At 33.8% G+C, this 24,970-nt stretch overlaps 3 protein-coding genes across 7 annotated transcripts; 1 reads left to right on the forward strand and 2 right to left on the reverse strand.

Moving 5' to 3' along the window:
- The first annotated feature begins 153 nt into the window (after positions 1-153).
- LOC136772542 (glycosyltransferase 25 family member) lies at positions 154-11,074 on the forward strand. The gene is made up of 9 exons (XM_066725587.1): positions 154-363; positions 601-829; positions 894-1,236; positions 1,307-1,426; positions 1,510-1,699; positions 8,750-8,882; positions 8,941-9,068; positions 9,154-9,357; positions 9,426-11,074. Exons 1-9 carry the CDS (start codon positions 176-178, stop codon positions 9,589-9,591), a joined length of 1,701 nt encoding a protein of 566 aa, XP_066581684.1. The 5' UTR covers positions 154-175; the 3' UTR covers positions 9,592-11,074.
- Positions 1,711-7,562, reverse strand: LOC136772543 (adenosine receptor A3-like). Its single transcript, XM_066725588.1, has 8 exons — positions 6,930-7,562; positions 3,186-3,641; positions 3,038-3,124; positions 2,820-2,961; positions 2,626-2,739; positions 2,308-2,546; positions 2,051-2,238; positions 1,711-1,975 (listed from the first exon to the last, which is right to left on the reverse strand). The coding sequence occupies exons 2-8, from the start codon at positions 3,553-3,555 to the stop codon at positions 1,784-1,786; spliced, it is 1,332 nt and encodes a 443-aa protein (XP_066581685.1). The 5' UTR covers positions 3,556-3,641; positions 6,930-7,562; the 3' UTR covers positions 1,711-1,783.
- A 333-nt stretch (positions 11,075-11,407) lies between the features above and the next one.
- On the reverse strand, positions 11,408-23,977 carry mbc (myoblast city). Of its 5 annotated transcripts, none has more exons than XM_066725724.1 (20): positions 23,763-23,977; positions 23,120-23,361; positions 22,300-23,042; positions 22,013-22,169; positions 21,772-21,942; positions 21,111-21,707; positions 20,322-20,644; positions 19,899-20,247; positions 19,010-19,108; positions 18,638-18,828; positions 18,199-18,549; positions 17,599-18,123; positions 17,400-17,531; positions 16,813-17,316; positions 16,436-16,723; positions 16,035-16,344; positions 15,852-15,961; positions 15,539-15,664; positions 14,724-14,988; positions 11,408-14,232 (listed from the first exon to the last, which is right to left on the reverse strand). In XM_066725724.1, the coding sequence occupies exons 1-20, from the start codon at positions 23,803-23,805 to the stop codon at positions 13,780-13,782; spliced, it is 5,979 nt and encodes a 1,992-aa protein (XP_066581821.1). In that variant the 5' UTR covers positions 23,806-23,977; the 3' UTR covers positions 11,408-13,779. The 5 variants fall into 5 exon arrangements, 4 of the variants coding, with proteins under 4 accessions (XP_066581821.1, XP_066581825.1, XP_066581822.1 ...); XM_066725728.1 differs by lacking the exon at positions 23,763-23,977 and adding an exon at positions 23,662-23,685; XR_010822500.1 differs by lacking the exon at positions 11,408-14,232 and adding an exon at positions 15,068-15,427 and having other exon boundaries at positions 14,859-14,988.
- Positions 23,978-24,970: the final 993 nt, after the last annotated feature.

Below are 24,970 nucleotides of genomic sequence, written 5' to 3' on the forward strand. Positions count from 1 at the left end.
TTAATGCTAGAAACAGGTTTTGACTTTACCGACTGAACTCCACCCACACAACAGGCTAATAAGAATTATACATGAAATTACTTTAAGAATTTTATTCTTTGTAGCATACTTAGATGTTTTAAAATCCTGTTAGTGTGAAACGAAGAAAACTGTTTAAAAAAGTACATTTTAGAAAATGAAGTATCAATATTACCTTCCAGTTTTATTAGTGTCTAATTTTTTAGTTTTTTCGAAATGTTACGAAAACTTGAAAGAACCTACCGTTTTAATAAGTATTTTAATTAGAAACAAAGCACACGTTTTGCCATACTTTTTACATTTTCTGGAACAGCAAGATTACCCAAAACATCGCATTTCTTTATGGTAAGTAGTAGTGGAAGAACTATAACTGGGCTAATTAAATCAGCACATAACCTCACCTTTTTGTTATAAACACACGTCTAAGATTATAAGGTAAGGTAAGGTAAGGTAAAAATGCGCATGCACCTTGTCTGCGCGCTAAAATTAAATAGAAACTATATAAATTTACATACTTCAATGTAGATATGAATTTTCACTGATTATGCAATTATATTAATAGTAATAATTCAACGCATTTAGGATTCGAAGCGATAATAATATTGATAATACAATGGAGATATTAGAAAAATGGCTACAAATGGTGGAAAAAAGATATAATTCAATCAACATAAATCTAGATAAATCATCAAAAGGTTTTGATGATGAAACTAGTATAAGTGAATGGTCTCATAAAAGATTTTCCCATGTCATGAAATTAAGAGAAGACGCTTTAGATCACGCTAGGAAAATATGGGCAGATTATATTTGGGTAATTAAAATAAATATTAAGCATAAAGAGAGATACAAAATTTATAATGAATTTATATTTGTAGATGTTGGATGCTGATGTTTTATTGACTAACAATAATACTCTTCAAAGCATAATATCTAAGAAAAAAACAGTGGTTGCACCAATGTTAAAGTCTGATGGCATGTACAGTAATTTTTGGGCTGGGATGACCTATGATTTTTACTATCTCAGGACAGACAAATACGAACCAATTTTATTTCAAGAAGAAGTAGGATGTTTTGATGTGCCAATGATTCATAGTGCAGTTTTAATAGATTTAAGAAGAATCAGCTCTGATTATCTGACTTACAAATCAAGCAAATTAAAGAATTATATGGGACCTGAAGATGATATTATTATATTTGCTTTAAGTGCTTTAGTTGCTGGTAATTATTTTTAATATCAGTTTCTTATAATTTTGTTGCTTGATTATTGTATTTTATTTTTCATTCAAAGGTATATCATTAAATGTATGCAATGAAGAAGAATATGGATTCATCATGATTCCATTGGATAGTAAGGAAACAATGGAAGAGGATAATCAACGTCTGATGAATTTAAAAATAGAAATATTGAGTAAGCCTGGATGACAGATCAAGTATAAGTTTCAAATGAATTTGTAAGCTGTAGTATGAAGAATTTTTGCTGTATATTTTTAGTGCACAGGGTGAATTTAAGTCTGCCCATGTCTCTGCAGAAATTTGTGGCTTATCTTGAGCCAAACACTATGGGGTTTGATCACATTTATATGATTAACCTAATGAGGAGACCCGAAAGAAGAGAACGAATGGAATTTGTTTTCCAAGAATTAGGTCTGAGCGTGGAGACTTTTGCTGCTGTAGATGGAAGGTAAGGAAATATTGAGCAAACTTTATATTTTTGTTATGACTGGTAATTTTAAGTTAATTGATTTCATTTGGGGAAATTGTAGAATTATACAGAGGTAATGCTACTTGTGTGTGATTTATATCTGGAAAAGGTGCGTAGGTTTCTGTCCGTTGAATAATAATGTCTTTCCACAATTGGAAAACTTCTCTTTCTATCACTATTACGATCGTCGTCGGACGCGTATCCAGAAAATCCGAAACATTCGTAACAAGAGATATCCATTCGCCTGGTGGCTGCCTGAAATTAAATTTTGCTCATTTAAATTGAACAATTGTGTATTTTAATACCGTAATACAGGCAAATCTTGCCTACCTTGATCTCCTGCATCCTGGCTGCATAAATAATAGGATTCACCAGAGTTTTTAGTATTATCAAACAATTAATTATAATGTAAACAATGAGTTTAATATAATCCGTGGTCCAATTAAATCGCAAAATGCAGTCTTCGCAAACTATAACGTACATAACTGTCGCGGGTATCCAGCCTACAACGAAACTTCCTGAGGAAAAGACAGAAAGTATTTAAAAAGAAAATTCCTACTAACTATTTTTATCTTCTTTTCCAATACCTAATATATAAAATGTTGTCTGCATGGCCTTAACATTTTTCATAATTTGCTGAGTGGTATTGCGCAAATGTTTAGTATCTCTTTCATAAAATGAGGCATTGGTTCTTGCAAAACGAAGTCTCAGTGCTTGATGCTTTTTCACTATTCGAAATATGTGTACGTAAATGCAAGCCATAATAAAAAGAGGCCCGAAAAAAAAGCAGCTGAAGATTATGCGAAATTTTTTAAAGTACAGGAATCTGAAGATGGAAAGGAATTCAGCGTTATATTTGATCTAATTTGCAGTCTTTTAATGTCAATATTGAAAAGTTTTCTTACGTGTTTATCTTACATTCTTTCGAACGAAATCCTTCATTCTCTATTAAGCTGAAGTAGACGACGAAGAATGTCAACGGAAAAAGCCATAATAGTATTATGAGAAAAGTGGTGCTTCTGCAGGAAATAGAAAAGTGAATGATTTACAAAACGTAGACGTTTGCCTTTTAAATTAGACGGATCAATTATTAATTAACCTGTGAGTCATGATAGAAAGGTATTGCAGGGGCTTCAATATGCCTATATAATGGTTTACTGCCAGTGCCATTAGGTGTGACACAGTAACAATAACAGCCCCTAATCTAATGGCCTCCAGGCCTACCAAAAAGCAATCCATTCCTAGAAGAGAAAAATTTACGTGGTAAATCGTGTACATAAAATTGACGAAAGAAATAGAATTAAGATTCGTATATACCGTTCAGTTTTAGATCAAGGCCATGAGGAATCAGACTGTTAACGATCAATCCAATTCCAAGTGTTAAGCTGGAAAATGCATCAGCACCTACGGCAAGAAAATTAGTAAAATCATCTATAAATGTAAACAGAAGAAACATTGTTCCAACCTGCCAGACTCAAGCTGATATAGAGAGTGGGACTTATAGGCCTTCTGGCCCAAAAAACACTGATAAGAATCCTGATGTTTATAGCGATTGAGATGATGCAGAATATAATTAAAGATAATGTTCCATAGAGGTAGAAAAGTTTGTTCAAGTCTCCTTGACTATCAATCTCATCTTGGGTGACATTTTTTGATACATTAGTGCTAATATTCTCAACAGAGCTTTCAAAGCTCAATTGATTTGGAGTAAGGTTTGCATTTAACGATGCAAATTCCTCTGCGTAACGACGAGCGATGGGTTGAAATGGCTGCTTCATCATGTCCATTCTTCTATTCATTGATGTCCACTGACGTTGGATGCATCGACCAGACATATATTTTTGCTCTCACCAAAATTCCATTTCTCCCCTCTTAAATTCCATGCAAACCGGATGTCACTTGATCACGGTCCATTTAATTCCTGAATCAAAATTATTTACTTTATAACACTCTCTTGTCCATCAAACTTTGCTACTCATGAATAATAGGAGGGATCAATGAAGAAAATTTATGTGTAAAGGATTTCCTGTGAATATTTTAACTAGCTAACTGAATATTCATCCGAGTGACACATTTACCCATCAAGACCCACTGGACCATCGGGAAACATAATTGCAAAATCACAACTGCGTTAACAATAGCAATAACCATCGACCTTTGGCTTTTTATAGATTTCCAATTAACAAGATAGGTAAGAAAAAAAGCTTTCTGTTTAACTCGTTGAAAGTAGCGGCTGTACTGTGGGCTTTAATCAGATTAAACTTTCTCATGACAAGTTTTATGTGCCATTAAATTGGTTTCGCATTTTGCGCAAAAGTCTCCTAAACTAATTGAATTTCTGCCTCATCAATAATATCTTAGCAAGAAGAACTTTCGCATCAGCGGGATTATTATTGTGCAAAGCTTTATATGGGGCTATCTGGATCGATGTAGGCTTTTGGAATTGTTTATTAATTGATTCTTCTTTCAATTAAGTTTACTTTTGGTGAGGATAAGAAGGGGGGGGAGGACACGTGTGACAGGTGGGAAGAGAAATGGAAAAAAAATGGAGAAATGGTTGGTGTTAGAGAGGTGGTGGATCGGTGTGAATATTGTATAGGGGTAGAAGTGGGGAAAGAAAGGAGGGCCCCAAGGGCTGTATCGCCTTTGGCGACAAGCGACCACAGCGATTTTCTTCGTCTCGTTTCAGCGTTGATCGGCACACGCTCCGACGATGATCAATCTCCTTCGGAAATCCAAATTCACGCGGGGAAATGGCCCTCCCAGACTCGCCAGGCGAGAATCGATTTAGCACTTACGCAACTTCTCATATACGCGGCCACGCGTCACACCGCAATTCTCGCCAATCGAAATCTCTCGCATGAAATCCGTGACTCGAGCTTTTTATTCTTCGCTTTGTCAAGAATTTTCGCGTCGACTTCCGACGATAGGCGAGCGGGGCAAAATTGTGTGCCTCTGGAGGACTCGAAAAGCACCCTTCACCTTAATCGGTTAAATATACGCGATGACGATATAAGGAAAAAATAACTCCCTTTGTACATTCTTCTCTATCTAGAAAATTTGCCATCCCTCTAAAGATTAATGAAGTTATATTTATTTATGAAAATAATTTGCATGGTCTTTCCGCTCTCATTGCTCCAACAAATTGCCTACTTTATTTTTTTCTCACCCCACTCGTCCCACGCAGTAAGACGTGTTTACTCGGCCAATAGTCCCACGGAGACCGAAATGATTTTTGCCACGCATATCCCGATCTATCCTTCATCTTATCTCTCTTTTTCCCCATAGATCCACCCACCTTACACTCATTAAGATTCTAATTTACGTTTCTATATGATCCCTCCCTTCTCCTAAATTTTTCCTAATTACTCCTACCCCGTATTACCACTATTGGAAAATTTTAAAAGCCAACAAATATCACGACGTTTCCTCGCAAATTTGGCCTCATTGATCATCCTTCAGATTTTCGAAATGATCTTTGCCACCCGTTTCCGCTCTATATTGGGAACTTTCCAATTAGTTTGAAAATCGACACGATATCGAACACAAATGGTACAGTGTATGTCACAAAAATCGTATTATACATTTGTGTTCGATTGCGTCGATTTTTAGGCTAATTGGAAAGCAGCCATTGTTTCTTTTATCTCATCCTCTCCCCATAGACCCATCCACTTTATACTCTCATTATTTCTAATTTACGTTACCACTTCTCCCCCCCCCCCCCCACTCCTGAGCTTTCCTACTTATTCCCATCTCGCATTTCCACTATTGGAAAATTTTAGCAACGGCCAATAAATATCACGACGTTTCTTCGCATTTTTGGCTTCATTGATCGTGCTTCCCTCAGATCTTCGAAATGATCTTTGCCTGCACGCATTTCCGCTCAGCATAGTTTCTCTTATCTCGTCCTCTGTCGATACATCGATCCTCCTCGGTCCATTATTCCTCCCTTACGTTTCTATTAATCCCCCACACCCCTTCTCTTTCCAAAACCATACCCTCCCTATTCATTTTTATCTCGTATGCCCACTCTTTGAACACTCTTACAACGACCAGCTCCTTTAAAATGCCGAGACCAATTTATCTTCCTGTTGATTTGGAAAGTTCCATGCCGAAGTTTCTTAAGGACCAATTTACGAATGATTAATGTGCCAGCTGGTTTATCCGAAAAGCATGAAGCTTCGACAGGAAATTTAAGAGGAGTCTCGTTAAGCCTTAAATTAGGCTCGCTACCTCGTGGATTGCGTGGAAATTCAAAATCCCAGCGGCAAGTTGGTTTTTCTCATTATTGCCCCGGAGCTGAGCGTTTATGCAATGATTGTTTTGCTTTTGGCTTGCACGGTCGTCGCAGGAAATCAGTCACGCGTTATTTACAACTCTGATTAACGTTTGGCCGAGTGCGGTTACCGTTCTTATTAGCATGCCAGCCCTGGATCGTCAACGTTTAATCCGGCTTCGTTAATGTCGGTATACAATCCTCCTATAAACTTCCTCTGGATTTTCCGACCAATCTCGTTCTTCCACTTTATCCGATATGGAATCTTGCGCTTTATATTGGGATATATCGCGCGAAGGTCAGTTTTTGTCTCGCGAGGGAGACTCGAAGGAACGATTTCAATCAGAATAGTGACCTTGTGCTGTGTTACCCCCCCCCCCCCTCTAATCCTCTTCTTCACTACAATAATAATAAGTTTTCTGTCTCCCCCTTACCCTTTACCCCTTCGCCACTCTCTTTCTCTTTGACAAAGCGAGTTATTCAAGTTCAACAAGGGATTGGCACAGAATCGCGAGAATCGATCGGACTTCAGGAAACAGATTACTATCATTCGGGATAATTTCCTTAATAAAGTTTTTTCAAGGCAGGCCAAGAGAGTCCAGTGAGTTATGGGATTAAAGGCTTGTACAAGGGGAACGGACTCCGAGGACTTAATGCTCTCCAAGATCACAGGGGAAGCCGCGAAAAAAATTATACCTCGTTCGTACCGAACAAATTACTTGAACAACGCGTGTTCGAATTTTTTGTCCGCTTCTACAGCAAATTGATATTACAGTTTTTTTTTCTCGATAATTTCACTCGATCGATTAAATTTTGTTACGGTATTAGTTATACGTATGATCGTGGATATTTTCCGGTAAATATTATTTCAGGAACTTCAGTTCTAACTTTATTTTTTTTAAGCATTTGCACTCGTACGTGTGTGATACTTACCGAATATATTCTTATAACGAGGGAGAAATAAATGTTTGCGATACTCGTTGGAAAAGATGAAACTTGTAGGCTGCGGCGGAAATAGAATCCATCTCTATATATTCGCACACTGTCACTCAATCTCAATCGCAAGATCATTTCATTGATAAGCTTCCCCCAACCATCTTTCTATTTCCTTTCAGAATAAGCGCGATTCATCGAGGAAACCTTTACCGGATGAAAAGTCCAAATAATATATCCGTTCATAGGACGATTTTTAAATCAAAAGTATGATAAAAGGATAATCGCGGAATAATTTCTGTATATAATTGATTAATATTTACTTAGTTTGATATAGTGATAAACGCTTGATAAATCTTGTAATAACATAAAGTCCAACTTTTCTAATTAACGCGTCTGAATATTTATCGCGCTATTTTTGTTGCATGTATATATATAGAATCGCGCTGTTAATGCGATGTTTTATGGACAAACGGCACGCTTGAACTAGCCAGTTCAGCCGCTCTACGAAGCTTTTGAAAATTTCTCCCCGCGCAGAATCCTTTGCAACCCCTACCAAAACTTCGCACTTTTTCCTCTTTCTTCATTTTCGCTATAAATTAAATTTTTTTATCCAACAAAGCTTAACTTTTAATTATAGGCTCTACCCCCACTTTCTTCAATCCTCCCTAATTACTTTAATTTCACGCTTATTCACAATTTGATACTCACATTGTGTAATAAATAAGATAGGTAGCTAAAACTAGTAGAGAGAAATTTTGTTTTAAAATGATAAAACAAATCTTGTATAAAGTCAATTTTTTCATCATTGAAAAATTCTATTTTGGAGAAACGTAATGATTTTAACTGTAGGAGCGAGAGATAATTGATGATTTGGTTTTGCAAGAAAGAGGGAGAGAGAAGCAGGATTAAAAAGAAAGTCTCGGAGAAAAGTCTTTAATTGCTGAATGAATTTTCTACCAGGCTTGTCGGGTGATAAGAAAATAATAGCGTTTCCACCCTCGCTCGAATGACCCTGGAATCTTCCGCAATAGGTCAAATAGGTATAATTAAAATATACTAGCGTATCAGAAGTATTTCATCAATTTATTTCATGCCAGTTGATTTATGCTGCAAGGTACATGGATCCCGAAACACGAGACTTGACATTTATAGCCCTGGAAAAGGGGAAGCACATACTCCAATTTCTTTGAAAACGATTCGTCCCATAGGAGACTCCTGGCGAAAAGCAAATTTGCAGTTTTAATTTAACCTCACGCTAAAATATTCTCAATTTTGTTTAAAAAACATCGGAGAGTATATAACTTCTGGATAAAGGACAAAGTTTCTTTTTCGAAGCAATAATGGAGCAAGGGATTATCCGGAGTGAGTTAATCAGCGTTTTCCAGTTAATTGTAATGCAGTATTGGTGTTGTGGGAATCCTGATTAAATTGAAATTGGAGCGTTCCGTATACACTCTTGTGCTACGTGCCCTTTCATGGCGCGTGAAGTTTTATTTTTTAAAACTTGAAAACAAAAATAAAATGCACATTTTTTTCTATTAAAAATATTGCTCCGAATATCAAAGTTCTCTGTGGACTTGGCATGATTTTCCATTTAGTTGGCCTTGATACTCAGGGGAATTTTGGGGAACACATACGCTATCCTGTTACCGAGATTGGCCCTTCCGGCAGAGGGTTGGACAATTTAGTACCTTCTGTGTCTCCTTAATAAAATTTCGACCGGTCGATGAAACGAAGAAAAAAAACCTTACGAAAATACCAAATTTGATCTTTTTTCCATTAATACGCCTAATGTGATTGCATATTTTTTTCTCCAGTGTTTTGTCCAAAAAATCTCTGGATTCCATGTCGATAAAGTTCGTGCCGGAATACATGGATCCTTATCACAAGAGGCCAATGACCATGGGAGAGATTGGATGCTTTTTGAGTCATTACGAGATTTGGAAAAAAGTAAGCTCGCTGGGAAATTCTTTTTTTCCACAGGTTTAATTTTACTTTCTATTTTTAGGTCCTGCATAATAATTATTCACGAATAATGGTTCTGGAAGACGATGTTCGCTTCGAGCCATACTTCAGGCAGAAAATTGAATTTGTTCTTAAGGAAATTGAGACTTTCGATATTGACTGGGATCTTGTGTAAGAAGCATTTTAATTCTAAATGCAAATTATTATGAAATTAAAAGAAAAGTTTATGAAATTTATGGCGCTATGTTCGTTTTAGGTATATAGGAAGAAAGAGACTTGTTGAAAATCAAGAGGTGCCTGTTGAAAACTCCAGACACTTGGTGTATGCTGCTTATAGTTACTGGACATTAGGATACTTGTTGTCAGCTAGCGGAGCTAAGAAATTAATAGACGCGAATCCACTTTCGAAATTAGTACCAGTTGACGAATACATCCCTATACTGTCGGATATGCATCCTAGGTAATTGTTGTCTGAAGATCCAAGATAATGAGTGGTATAAACGATTAATAGGTCATTTCCATTTATAGAGAAGACTGGAAAAAACATTTTTCACCAAGAAATTTGGTTGTTTTATCCACGGATCCTTTATTGATTCATCCAACTCATTACACCGGTGAGAAAGGATACATTAGTGACACGGAAGATTCTACAATAGTCAAGAATTTTTCGGAAGAAGATCGGGAGGAGCTATAATAAAACAAATAAAATATTGTACGTTGTTAACTAAAGAAAATAAGCGAACAATTGCCGATGAGATGTAAAGTTTGGCTATGCGTAAGATAAGATTGATACCCAAGCCAAAGCCGAAGGTTATTAACGTAGCCAAGTGTAGCAAACCTTGAAACTTAGTTGGTAATTGATTTCTTCTCATGGTCAACGTACTATTTTTCATAACAAGTGAGGGGCAAGTACAATTTATCATGCATATTTGCGGGATTACAATTATTTACTTTTCTCCCACATGTTATGAAAAACAAGCTTCAATCTAAAATATTGTATGGATTATGATATCACTAACAATAAGTTTTTCTTTTAACCAAAAATAAGTACTAGTCTAATTATATCAGTCTTTTGACTTTAGATTAAAATTAATTTTATAATATTAACGTTCGTTAAGAATCACACTGCCATATTTCAATTTAATACAATTTGTTACATATATTATTAAGGATGGAAATACACGTATGTCGAAAAAATGTCGATTTTGCTAAATCTTAAATAATAGTATAAGATTTTAAAATTATGCTGTAAAAATTTATATACGAATTTTGAAGCCCTTTTGAATTTATAGCCTGTGAATGTAATTAGTGTACATTCAATTAAGACACTACTCAAACATGGCATATAGATGTTAATAACAACAAAATTTATTTTTGAGGTTCTAAATAAGTTTTGCCGAAGCCAATCAGCTTAGAGATTATGCCAGTCATAAAAACGAGCCAAATGTGTTTCACGTTATCTTGTAATAATAAAAAATGCAATTAAAATTTTATAATAAAAAATTATATATTATTAGCTTAAAAAAATATAAATATTACGTAAAACCTAGACAGGAATAGAAAAGCTTTAATACAAAAGGAAAACAATCAAATATGCTTATTTTCGTCCATCTACATGTATTTCACTCCTTAACCAAAAAAATCACAATTTTTTCTACAGTTTTGTAAAATAACTTTCAGTCAATAAAAACTTTACTTTCATAGTACCTATTTAGTATTTCATATTAAACGCCCTGAAATAATTAAGAAACCAGAAGGAAAAAACGCTATAAAATTAAAATCACATTTGTTTGAAATAAAGGTTATATAAAGTTTTAAAAGTTCACTACATTACAAAAGAAATTTCACTTTCATTCTATTAATTCTATATATAATATTCAAAATGAGTAATACATAATTTTAACACAATAGCCGTGGTCTATTGAGTACCTATATCTATGTGATTCATGCGATCACTGGGTTTTCATATTTTTGCTTATTTTGCTATTTCTAATCTCTTAGTGATTGGGAAATGGGATTAAAAACGAACCATGGAAAGTACCACGAGCGAACAACTATAATTTGTGGAACAATTAATGATACATCAGACTGGTGTGCCTAAGCGGCAACCCAATTCAGGATAAGCGCGCATCTTCGTGCTTAACCTAGTGATCGCAAGAATCACCTAGGTATTCAACACTCAACAGACCACGTCTGTTGATATGTAATACTCATTTTGAATATTATATATATAAAATGAAAATTAAATTTAATTTGTAATGTAATATATTTTTAAAGATTAGTTGATACATATCTAAGAAAATTAATGTGTTAATTTACAGAAATGTTACTTATGTAGATAATGTTTAAAGTTTTATGTAATATGTATTGAAAATAAATGAGATTTTAACTTTATAGCATTCTTTCGTTCTATTCTCTTCATTATTTCAGGGCATTTAACCCCTTCGTAGTGTAGAGCGGCTATAACCGCGAAAAGATTATATACGAAGCGCGACTATAGTAGCCTTACACTGCGAAGCAGTTAACTATATTGTGCCTAGGACGAGGAATTAAAAAAGAATAATGCTTTCTTTTAATAAGAAATATATCAGTATATTTTTTAAAGATGAACAAATGTTATAATATTCTTATACAAAGATTTATTGAGGTTTATCACGATGCATTTTAAGAATCAAATGGCACTACAGTTAGTTTCGTACTATGGTCGTAAATGTGTAACATTAGCAAATAAGTTTATTAAGATATATATTTCAACATAAAAATATTATTAATAACAATTGGTGCTATTCTTCAAACTTTAATAAAATGCATTATAATTTCTGTGAGTAATATATATATATATATATATATATATGATTAAAATAAGTAAAGTACTAATGTCTTTGGTATGAACCTTGATTTTATAGATGATTGCGTTAGTAATCACGATAATGTGAAAAAAATAAAATTTAATATAATAAATAATCTGTTATAGCCTCGATAATTATACTTTTTACATTACAAAAATTTGTACTTCAACTGCCATGAATTGATCCTACATGAATAATGGCAAGTATAAGAAAACTGAGCTAAACTAAAATTCACGGTCTTCTATTTTAATGTAACAAAATAAAAGTTACGTAATGAAATATACAATTTTATAATGCAATATTATAATTGACGAATCTCGTATAGCTTAGCAAAAAATCTATCTGGCTTTGGACATTTGTTTTTAACGCCATATTCTTACTAAAAATAGAATTAACCAATGAGTGTCATGGTTTTATGTGTATTTGCTATTGTATCGCTATTAAGTGCTTTTCTTTTACACTTCAAATGAGTTGAAGCGCGACTCAGTTATGTACAGTTGAAATTACATCAAATGTATGAGTCGTTCAACTGAGATTTTCCATAAAAAGAATATGCCCATTAATGCGAGTATTGTTTCAATCATCCTTTTGATGAATTTCTTAATAACATTAATAACCCTTCAAAATGCTTCAAAGTAATAGCAACTTAATTTAACAACATAACTTTTCATCTTTCTAACATTAAATCTCATTACATAATTTAACAATTTTTCGTATAGAAATGTTGACACTTTTTTTCATACAACTAATACTAAAAACGTTTCACGACCTATTTTTTTGCCTGGATTATAATTCTATAAAAGAATTAGATGTTACTGAAATAAGTCCCAGCGATCCTTTTAAAATTTAAAAACATTTAAGCATAAAAACGAAGATCTAGTTAAAAAAGGTTTACGGTCTTATTATCATTAACTATTTATATAAAACCTATAAAAATACATTCATTTAGCACAAATTTCGTCAAATACTTAATAAATTTCCTTATAAATCGTATTAGCAGTAGATTTAATATAATTTCTTCCATTATTTATGAAAAAATTAGTCTTTTAAAAACTATCATTAGGAAACTTTGAAAAGTCATAAGAATGTAATAAAAACGAGCGATGCAAAGTTATTGCTTAGGCCCGATATAAAAATTCTACAAAATAGATTAATATACAGAATTATGCATATTTTAGGAATATTATTTTCCAAAAATAGCTCTGGATTACAAATTAAATATCTAGGGAGTCCGCAGGGGTAATTTTATAAATAATACATTAATTATACTACATACGTATCAAAAGGCATGATATCTTTGAAAATGTAGAAAATGTGTGGTAACGCTTAGGCAATAATCACGTGGACATTGTTTTATTATTGTTGCGTAAAGGGTCGGTAGTATGTATTTATAAGGTAAAAGTGTATAATTGATATATTTATATAATACATTTTTTAATTCGGAGTATATTCATACCACCTATCAGATAACTGGACAATATGGCAAAACAATCACAATTGATTATTCAGCAAGCAACATCAAGCGATCATTTGTATATTACTCAGTGTTTACCACTTGAATGGTCCAAGAACTTAGATGCAAGAAGACGCGATCTCCGCGACTATAAAAGTATTACATTTTTGAATTAGACCTATTCGAGATCTTTAATTAGTTGCATTCAGAAAAGCCTTGTGCAAAAATTGGATATATTTAATAGTTACAGAGGGAGTGAGATAGAGACAGAGATAAATACCAAACATTTTCTTATGTGCGTGATTTGGGGTGTTTTACATGGCTGACCATATATAATATATATTTTTATGTCTATCTGTCTCTCTCTTTCTCTAAATATATAATATGTATTTATATACCTATCTTATATATGGTCTTCTGATTATAAATCTCTTAAACCAATTGCACGAACTAACTTATTTCTACACAGATGTCAAAGAGACTGGTAATGAAAAGCGTACCGATGATTATATGGCTGTATAAACTGAGGAAAATTATACCTTACATATGTATAAATATAATTGCTTATTAAATATCTGTATTATGAAGTCGAAGGCTCTTGTGGAATAGTTTCCGCGTTCTCGGGTGGAAAAGATTGAATCAAGTAGTAATTTGGTCTCTTCGGTTTTGGTGGAGGGGTGGGGGGCTTTGATTGATTCTCATATGAATCCAAAGGCGTAGGCAATTTACTTTTTGTCCACTGTCCTGCCGCTTTATTCAAATAATTTAAACTACCTGATTGCTGAGAGGGCATTTCCTCAGGCAGATTGCAATAATCAGCTTCTCGAGCTTTTAGGGGTAAAGGAGGCGGAGGGTCATCCTCTGACGCATTACTATCCGTTGTTCCTATGCTATCCCTGTTTCCTTTACCCAAACTGCTTCCATCAAATCCATTACTTGGGTTTCGTAAGTATTGCTGGGATTGGCCAGACCAACGATTGCTCAGTCTCTTCTCTTTCTCCGCTTCGGATCTCAGTGGACGTTTCGGTGTCAACTGGAATCAATTGATATACATATTTATAAAAAAAATCGTAATTTTCACTCTATATATACCATTAAGCCAACCTAAGTTAAATTTATGTTCAACCCCCATTTGAAACTTATTTTGCGAACATCCTCGTCAGGAGAGGTAGGAATAGAGAGGAAGGTCATCCCTAAGAATAAAACTGGTGGCTCAACTTGTGAACGGGTCGATACTTGAGGTTGAAGTTTGGCAAACTTCTTCCTTGATTAATCCACGGTTGCGCGTTGCTTGAACATTCTAAATATTCCTATCCGAAAGCAAGGACGTTCGCAAAAAGTGGAAAGGGAGGACAAAACCCTTCCACGTAATGTAAGATAATTATAACTTTCACTGTGTGTAATGCTACGCCAGTTTTTAAGAAACATGTATGCCAAGAGCCCCTCTGGAAAAAATTTGTCTGGATGCTTTTGCTATTATTTATTATCCATTTGCTTTATCTGAGCAATTGAGTATTTATGTACCTCTTGCCGTAACTCAAAAATTTGTGTTGAGCAAGTGGAACTGGTCGATGTCAAAGAGACTACGGATGAGGTTGAATTGTGCGACGTTTCCGGTGTGGTGTACCACTGACTCGTAGGCTGTTCACATTTGGACACCGCGGCAGAATCACTTTTGCGGTTACTTCTTCTTTTCGTATCTTTCTTCTTATTTGTTCCGGTATTTGGACTTCCTAACGCTTTTTGCAATGAAGCCGCTGACAAGATATGCGAGCGTACAGAGTTATTCCTAGTACAGAAAAGAGTTTACAAAACGATTAATGGTTTTGTCGAAGTTTCATAATAGTTAAAGAATTTACGTAAATTACCTATACTCGCTAGATTGTAGGCATATTAGACTTAGGTAGATGGTTGGAGATTGAATTGAAGATATTTACATCAGGAAGATAGGAAGAATAAAAGGGAAAAAATAAGCAAAATACATGCATAAATTAAGAAAATAAAAAAAGGTTGAAGCCGTATAAAGAAAAAAGATCGTAGCGTCTATTAGTATAAGTTAGTATTTTCATTACATAAACCAATACGAGGAATTGTTAATGAGGTTTGCACTAAAAAGTATTTTCTAAAATTGAGCAGTTGATGATTAGAAATAAAAGTAAAACTGTTAGGTACGAAGAAACGAAAGAAGATTATTATGAGAGAATTTATCAGGCCCAATGGAGATATTCCTGTAACCACATTACAGAGCTCTTAATATTCGGAATACTTTTTCAGATTCTTGTAAAATGTAGAAAAAGAGAAAGTTCACCAAGCAATTATATGAGCTGTTACAAATTTACCTTGTTAGATTGATGTTTTGCGCACCGGAGGGCAGTGTACCGTTGTTAAAATGGAACGACGTTAAGGACTTGAATGTAGCAACCTGAGATCTTGTAAGAGAGGATACCCTGGAGTGAGTTCCGCCGCTGAACGGGGTAATATTAAAATACTATGTAATATCGCGAATTTCTAACCACTTCATTTACGTTATCTTAAATATTAATAAACAAAAAAGCATAAATCAATAATAGCTTGTCAGAAGCGAATTAAAGCTGTTAATTTTTGTTAGTAAGTTAACTACAAAAAAATATAAAGCTTGAAAGACCAGCTTACTCTGTACTGATCATGCTGGAACCGGATAAACGATTCGTTTCATCTTTGGTGGTCACGTTTCTTCGCATTGTGACTGACTGTGTAAGACTCTCAATCTGAAGGTCGCAAGTCTGGAAACACAATTATTATTATTATTATTATAAAATTAAGCATACAGTATATTATATTTAACAAACGACTCACTCTTCTGCCATATTTAGCTTCGACGTGACTTCTCATCGAAGCCAAACATTGTTCTAAGCGTTGATGGAAAGGAGTTAATTCTGGTGGTGCTCTAGCCTTATGCAGCTGTACGCCAATTTTTAATAATGGAATTTGTTCTGCAATGAGACTTTCTAATTTTAGCAAGTCTGAAGTTTCATCGGAGTGTGCATTTTTGTATTCTGGATTCAGGAAAGCTTTTTCATAATTGTCCACTCCTCCCATCACTGCCGGGTCAAGTACGCCATTCAGTTTCATACTTAATGGGTTTAATGGGAGGCTAGAATCAGATCTGCAGGAACCGTTTATTAGTACATCTTTTATATTTTTTAAAATTGCAAAAATATTCAAAATTATTATAAAAAAAATTGAAAAGAACTTACTTATGAGCAATAATTAAATCTCTTAATATTGTATTTGTGTTCTCCATAGTTTCTATAGCATTTCGCAGGGGACTAACTAAATAAGTTTCACTAGAATTAACAGGAAACCATCGAAGAATTCCAGGTAAAGGATGACTAGTGACAAGCACTGTTCTTTCTAACCAAAGCGACGCAAATTCATTACTGGAATTATTGTCTTTCTCCTTATCAGAATTCATAAAGCTCGAGTCTCTTTTAGGGGCTGGTCTTGAAAACCGAAATCTCTGCACATCATTTACTCGATGATACCTGTGAAAAAAGTATTATCATAATTACATATATATGTACTTGATAAATAAATAATTTAATAATTTTTTACTAAATAATGCAATTCGTACCTTAATACAGCTTCGGCTGTAATTGGTTTACCACTTAACCGATGTCGCTTCTCATCCATTAGTGGCTCTACCTTATTAATTTGTACGTACTGCTGATTAGATTCGAGTATCTCCAGACTAGGCGGTGATAATTTGTTCATTTGCTCAGCATTTGGTAATTGATTTAACGTTCTCGAACAAAAATCACTAAGTCGCTCATACTCTTTCCCTCGATAAACGAAAACTTGATTCTGTAAGAAAGCGGGGTGCCCTCTACCGTAGTAAGCAACCCGAAAGTATTCTGGTTCAGGGCGTAATTGCTTCACTATACAATCGTAAAATTTAGCCATTCGCCTTAACAGCACAGACAACTGTAGATACTCAAATGTCTCCTCTTCATATTGAGAAACTAATTCTTTACAAATTACAAGAGCGCATTCCCACATTTTACCCTTATCAAAACAGTCGATCATATCATTATACAGCGCCTCTTTTAATTCACGATGCGTTTGGCATGACGGATATCTTAAAAAAGAATAATTAATAGAACTGGAACGATTTCCATATTTGCTTTTACATGACAAATAATTATATTAAATTAACAATACCTTTGCGAACGTAGCAAAGGAGGTAAAGGCTGATCGCTCCATTGTAGTAATTGACTATGCAATCTTAAAGAATAGGCAGCTTCCGTATAATTATCACATTCCAAGTGTAGCTCGAAGAGTTTATTTACATACCTGTGAACATAGCAATTTATTTAGTTGCTCTGTATGGTAATGAAATTTTAATCGAGAATTGGCATACCTGATATACATTTCTTTTCTATTAATATCAGAATAAAATTCTAGTAAATTCACAGTACATAACATTCTGTGCTCCTGCGATTCTGCGTGAATAATGTCACGGTATTGCAACAAACGCTCCATAAGTTTTGCTACTGTATCGACAAACCGTAGGCCCTGATCCCGCAGCGTGGAATGATTTTCACAAAGTTCACTCATGCATCGAATCCAAAGCGTACGAAATTGTTCATCGCCTCTACCCCCTTCAACGAGAATATCAAGTTTGGCTATCATTTCATTTTCGTACTCTATAAAATTAGCTTTAATGTGAGCAGGGTCACGTTTTGTATCTCCGTAACCTTCCACAATTCGAGAACTATAAAATTCGCATTGCATCATATCGAAGAATATTGGAATCGTAGCTTTTCTTAACTCCGTCTCTGGTATCAATGCCATTTCTAGTATTGCACCGACCAAGCCAGGTACGAATAATATTTTGTGCTGACCCAAATTGAACCACATCGATCGAATTTCGAAAGCTGTCTCTCTATAAGAAGTCAATGGATAAAAATTAGTTTTAAGCCAAATTAATACTACTTTATAATATTACGAGAAACGATACCTGCGCATATCTTTGTACCGTGCAATAATTCGATTTCGTTTGGATGTCGAAAAGGTTTCCAGCTGCAATGCTGGTTGTGTTAAAAATGCAATAGCACAGTGAAAGAAATTGGACCAAGCTTGTTGCTCGAAATCCACAAAAAAGTAATCCCTGATTGTACCGGAGAAGTAGCGTAATGATTTTAAAATTACGCTATTCTGAAGCATTATCATTTCGCACCAATCTTTCGGAAATACACTTCTAGACACCAGATCTTTGAAGACTAATAATATTTCCATAAGAAAATCTAGTAAATCGAATCTTGTACCAAAATGGTTTATATAAACTTCATAATGATGCCTCGTCATTTGCCTGAAAAAAACAATATCATTTCATGAAATTCGATAAAATCTTGTTAATTATGTTTTAACTCTGGCTATAAAAATCAAACAATCAGTACCTGAATATGGAAAGCATAACAGACACTAAATTTCCCACCAAAGGATTTTCCCTGTCCATTGATATTTCGGTTTGTATTATGGTTCTTAAAACTGTTAGCATTATTTCCTTAACATCCGACACTGTACTGCCTATATCTTTCCTAAATGTCAGCTCAAGAATATCTGATAAAATTTTCACGCATAGCTCTACCTAAATAGATAGAAAATTTTCATGAAAACCTTCAACAATTTATTAAAAAGAATTCTTTTTGTAAAAATAAGAAATGGGTAATCTACGATATAAATAATTCACAACTGACTTTAATTTAACAACATATAATTTTCCAATCGCAAGGTCCATTTTAGCCTGTCTACTTTAGGATAAAAATTACCTCTTCGGAATATCCACGATGCTGATTCAATCGATGTCGATTTTCACCGAGCAGCCTGGCTACCTTCGCCACGCTATTTCCAGGCGCATTTGATAGCCCCTTTAAACGCCAATAACCAAAACCAAACCGCACACAAAAATAAAAACAACCCATTGTTAGTTTAAATAAAACGTGATAATCATAATCACTAATTCCAACAATTTCCCACGATAATGAATGTTTGCTTTACATGCGTTCGCGAAATGCCACATACTAGTAAGACTTTGTGCAAAATAGCCATGTATAATAACAGATCAGATGTATCATCGTAATTTTCTTCGACTCTCAGTTATAGATCAAAGATAATAAGCGACAGCTAAAATATTATTATTAGATAGAATTTATAGCTATCAACAGAATTGAAGAAGACCAAATTTTTATTGTAAACAAAAACATGCTATATTATAATGTGCGGAAAATCTTTTTTACACATGCTTTTGTTTTATTCTTAAATCTTATATCTCTAATTTTCATATGCTATCTAAATTTAAGAACAGAGAATAAAGTAGAAAATCTGAATTTTCCCAGCAAACCGATATTCCAGTTAGAATAGAGAAAAGCATACACAAGAGATACTGAAACAGATGCGTGGCGGGAGGATGTCAGGCTGCACGGAAAGCACGTTTAATGATATAATTTTTAAACAATTACAAAAGGCACATGAAAGTGAAAGTATGATACATTCATATTAATTTATAATAATGACCAGTGTCTTTATTATAAATGAAAGCATAAGACATATCATGTTATGAATATGAGCAAACAATGTGCAACAATGCCTGATTAATATTGATTTTGCAATATGAATCAAACCATTTTTATTTTTTAATAACAAAGCTTGATACCTTACCTCTTCTTTAGCCTCCAGCAAACCTTTCACCAGTATGGTTATTCTGGGTAAAAGAATGGATCTGCAATCTGCATTTAAAAAAAGTGGACTATGAACAATATCGTTAACAGTCATCATTTTTTGTTTCGTCAATCGTCCTGTAGGTAACGTGACCAATAAGTCTGTTAAAATCGTACTCAATTGTTTGCCACTATAAACTCTTAACAAATGAGGTATGGTCGTTGGTAAATATTTAAGACACGCTCCTTGAACCAATAAAGTGCCATCTGTTTCATGACTCATGAGCTCAACAATGGATTTTAATAAGTCTGTTAGAGTTTGTGAGAATTCTTCTTCATCTTGGTTAAGTCTGTAATGAAAAAAGAAATGAGGATATTGATAAAAGAGAAAAATGTAAAGTTGAATGATCGTATGCTTATTTACTCTGTAAATAATAGGCGAGACTCAACGACGAATCTCATACAGTACTGCAAACTTTTCATTGTCCTCAGTAATAAGTCGCGTTCTTGCCCATCGTTGGTGCTTGCTTTTTCAATTCTTTTGCGTAGTACTGCGATCAATTTTTTATAAGCAAGAGTAGCAGAAAAGCTTTCAGAAATGTATAAATCTAATACTGGTTGAAAATGTTGATATTTCCTATCCGACACGAGTCCAATAATATATAATAAGCATTCAAATACCATATCATCATAGAGATCGCTATCCGAATTGCTAATTAAAATATTAAATAAAGCATCCAAAACGTCCTATAAATATAAAAAATAGTTTGATACTGTACAGGGTGTATTAGGAAAATGTTCAAACTTTGGGAATTTCAAGAAAGCTAATTCGGAGTAACAATTATTATTGAACAATGGGTCCTTAAACTACCAAATTTTTTCTAAAATTTGGAAAATTCTGCAATTAAAGTGTAACAAAGCTTTAATCATTACTGTGTATGTGCAGAAAATTTAGTAGTGTTTATTTTAGAGATGCAAGAGCCTGCATGTGAATAGTGCTGATCAGAGCTCTGTGATACTGAAAATTGTAGAATTTACAATTTTACAAAAAAAAAAAACATTGAATATCTGTGTTTTCCATCAATAATTAAAAAAATTTGTTTGTTCAAAATTATTCCTCCCATAACTTTACAAAATTTTGATGCATGTCACTGAAACACGCACTATATTAAACCTATTAATAAAAGAAAAAATTTCTTTAATATTCCCATACCTGCAAAAACTTCACTACTTCCTCTCCATCTACTTTCATTAAGGCAGATAAGGAATCTTTTAAATCTGTATTATGTGATGCCCAATTTAATAGACCTAAGAGATCTACATTTTGCGTTAATTTTGTAGAGCAAACATTTGTTCCTATGATAAAATTATCTTTACTGCTAAGTGCTAAGGGACCAAGCGTAGGTTTCTTTTCAATATTAAGCTCCGCCAATTCACTGCGCGTGGATGGTAACTTTAAATAAGTCGTATCCCCCTCTTCGTATTTTTTTTGTTCTAATTTGTAAACTAGCAACTCATGTTGTGTATCGTGTAGGGTCGTTCCATTGCGCTGCATTAGTTTTACATAGCTTAAAGCAAAAGGTTTCTCAAATTTGTCTTTTGCTTCATTGGAGCTTCGATGTTTGAAGGTAAATTTTAAATGCGCTTGTTTAAATTCTTCTATTGGGACGCCAATTTTAAATGTTTCACACCATCTAGGCTTATCTTCATGATAATAAATCACACTGCGATATTCATTGATAGGAGAAACACCTCCACCAAGTGTAATTACACCTGGTATGGGGATTCCATCCTCATTGCATACTTTTACCTTTAACAGATATCCATGAGAGAGAAAGCATTTATTAGGTAAATGAATACATATTTATGCTTACCGTTACTTCAACATTTTTATCAGTTGATTTAGATCCCTTACTAAACTCTCCAGATATTAATGTAAGATACAAATCATTTCTCACATCTCCTGGTAATATAACTTCTGGAAATCCCATTTTTCTAGCAATTGAGACATTGCCCAATACTAAATGAGGATTTTCATCACGTACCTATAAATTACATAAGTATACAAAAATTATAATACTTAAAGTTTTTTTTAAAAAAAAATCTAAAATTTACTTGTTTTATATCGCCTCTCAATAATTTTAAACTAGTCCATAATCCTTGACCACCTCCTGTGCCCGTACTACTGCCATTTCCAGATTTTTGTAGACTACTTTCCTTCTGTGTAAGGATTCGTTTTAGTGTCCCATCCAAACTTTCTTTCTCACAACAACTGAAAAAAGAGACACAACAAAACAATCCTATTTTGACAAATTGTAGAAATTAAAATACTCCTGACCAAATCCTACAATCTGAAGAAACAGTACATTATATAGTTTAAGTGTTTCGAAATTAACACTTACTGTACAAAGGGTATAAAGTGATGATGCTCAACATCTCCTTCAAGTTTTCCAGTAATGTACAAAGTAATATCCATTGCAGCTACTCCGAAAGGCCTTCTCATAAATTCAGTTTTAGCCTTTTGACTGTTTTGCGCAATACTTGAACGACGATGATCGGTTTCTTTTGCTTCCATACCACCAATCCTTATAACATAGCATACTAAATAAACCTTATCCCTTCCTAAATCACGAGAGCCAAGATCTGTGAATAAGACTCGAAGATTGTGTAACTGATCAATATCTCTTGCCAAGCCTTCTTTGCTCCAAGATACAACATAATTTTCTGTTATTGCTTTTAATTCTTTAGCATCATAAAGAGTAAGTAATAACTCTACATCTTCTGCCATTTTGCAGACAAAATTTCTAACACTAACAAAAAATATGTGGGAATACACTGGTGCATACAATTTTGAGGGCTTTTTCTTTGTTTCACTTGTAGCCCTTCTGATTCTTTCTGCAGCTGTTTCATGATGATAATACAGTTGTATGGTACTAGTTTCATCAGGATTTAAAACATTTCCATGATCATCACGAACTACCATATCAAGACCCAGAAGCTGATTTCCTGTATCTATCCTAGCTGTAGCCAATCTTTTTATATCTTTTAATTCGTCAATAGTTAAAGTTCCACTTAAAATTTTAATTCTATATCCTATAAGCTCTAACATTTGTTGTTGCATTGTTCCAAAATGTTTGGAATGTGTCTGTAAAAATAAAAGTAAACTAGTAAAATAATGTACTGTTATAAATTAAATTTACTTAAAAAAGAAAGTATATTAACCACATATAGATGTTTCCAATGATGGCCCCATTCTCTAAGGACACTTGTCACTTCATGTATCAAACAATTCATATTTCTTGATTGTTGTAAAAATCTTATGTATGACTTTGGAAATATTCCACGTGTACCTCTCAATTTGTTACAGCCATAATACCACCCTTCACATTCTTCAGAAATTTGTACTACTTCACCAACCGTAAGTTGTAGATATTGATTTCCATTTTTCCCAAAGTTATGTATAGCTAAAGTAAGAAAAATTTTTTATTAAATGTTACATATGATTCCTATTTATAGAAATCCTAAATTTTATTCTTAAACGATTTTTGTACCCTCTATATCCATTTTCTCAAATCATTGATGGTTAAAGCTTGATGTATCAAATTATTATCAAATCAGGTTACTTTACAATAAAAAGGATGTGTTGATTAACACAGATTACATACGTCATATAGTTAATAAACACGCATAAAAATATATAAAAAATAATAGGGTAATAGAGAATAGAGATGACATTTATTGTTATACACTGTGGAAAAACTTACATCTGAAGAATTGATCTTAAGAACAGAGGGGCACCTCCCAGGATGTGATTTCATAGAAACGAAATTAATATATATATATATATCTAAATATTTTGACTTACCTACAGCAAATTGTTCTTGAATTTGTACCCATGTCTGTGACATTTTGAAAAAGATTATATGTTCTATTTACAAAAATTACATTTCAGTCGTTTCACACTTCATTTGTAAAAAAGAATCACTTTAATCTTGACATCTGGCTGACAAGTTGAATTTATGTAAAAGATACCTACTACAGTAATAGTCACGTTAGTCAGTATTCACACCAATTCACACTAGAGCACCACTAGACTCACTAGAGCACTAGATTTATAGGCTATAGAGCATAGCACCCCCACCCAACATAACTATATACACTCTACTGATTTCATACACAGCATTTACGCATACATACAAACACATCATACACATACACAGTCCTATGTACTGCGTAATACGTGTATTGCATGCACATGTATACACAGACGCTCACTCACTGTGCGCACCAAATGATGGTGAAATGCATGCACAAGCAATAAAAAACTGACCAATCACAGTTAAACCACTAATAAAATTCTTAACTATGATAGGTTCGTTTTCTTACTACTTAAGAGCCGCGTATTCAGAGACATTACTTGACCTCGACTCAGCGGGTCGGCGACACCAGCCTCAAATAGTACAATATATGTGACGTAAACTGTAGATTTCTAAGTTTTTTTAATTAAAGCCCCTTTTTTAATCTGGATTAAGTTAATTTTGTTATATTTTATGTCACATAGAATATAGCATAATTAACTTAATTCAGTTTAAACAAGGCTTGTGGAATCGGTCCTCAAACTCTATCAAACGATTTTCAAACGAGTATAATTATTAGAAATTAAAAATTCTATAGTCGGGGGGCCAGCTTCACGGAGGTCCCAAAACCTCTGTGAAGTTGGCCTACCAACTATAGAATTTTAATAATTGAGGTATATAGATCGTTTGATAATCGTTTGATAATGTTTGATAGTCCATAATCAACATTTGATAGTTAATAGTTTTTCTAAAAAATTAAAAATAAAATTTAATGTGAAGTTAGCCTGAACATTTATATTTTTCTTTTCAATTGACTTTTAATCACCCTAATTGATAGGGAATCGTTTGATAGAAAGAAATATTTCAAGTTTAGCGTTTGATAGTCCGTAGTTTTCATAATAAATGAAAAATAAAATCTGCCCTCACTATGGTGAATTCATTGCACGACCGTCGCATTTTCGAACATGGACATTAGCATAATTTGCCAACCAGAGGC

This window comes from Prorops nasuta, unplaced genomic scaffold (genome assembly GCF_024137725.1).
Source record: "Prorops nasuta isolate Cenicafe-Biocafe unplaced genomic scaffold, Cenicafe_Pnas_1.2 PNAS00004, whole genome shotgun sequence".
Classification (NCBI taxonomy): Eukaryota; Metazoa; Arthropoda; class Insecta; order Hymenoptera; family Bethylidae; genus Prorops; species Prorops nasuta.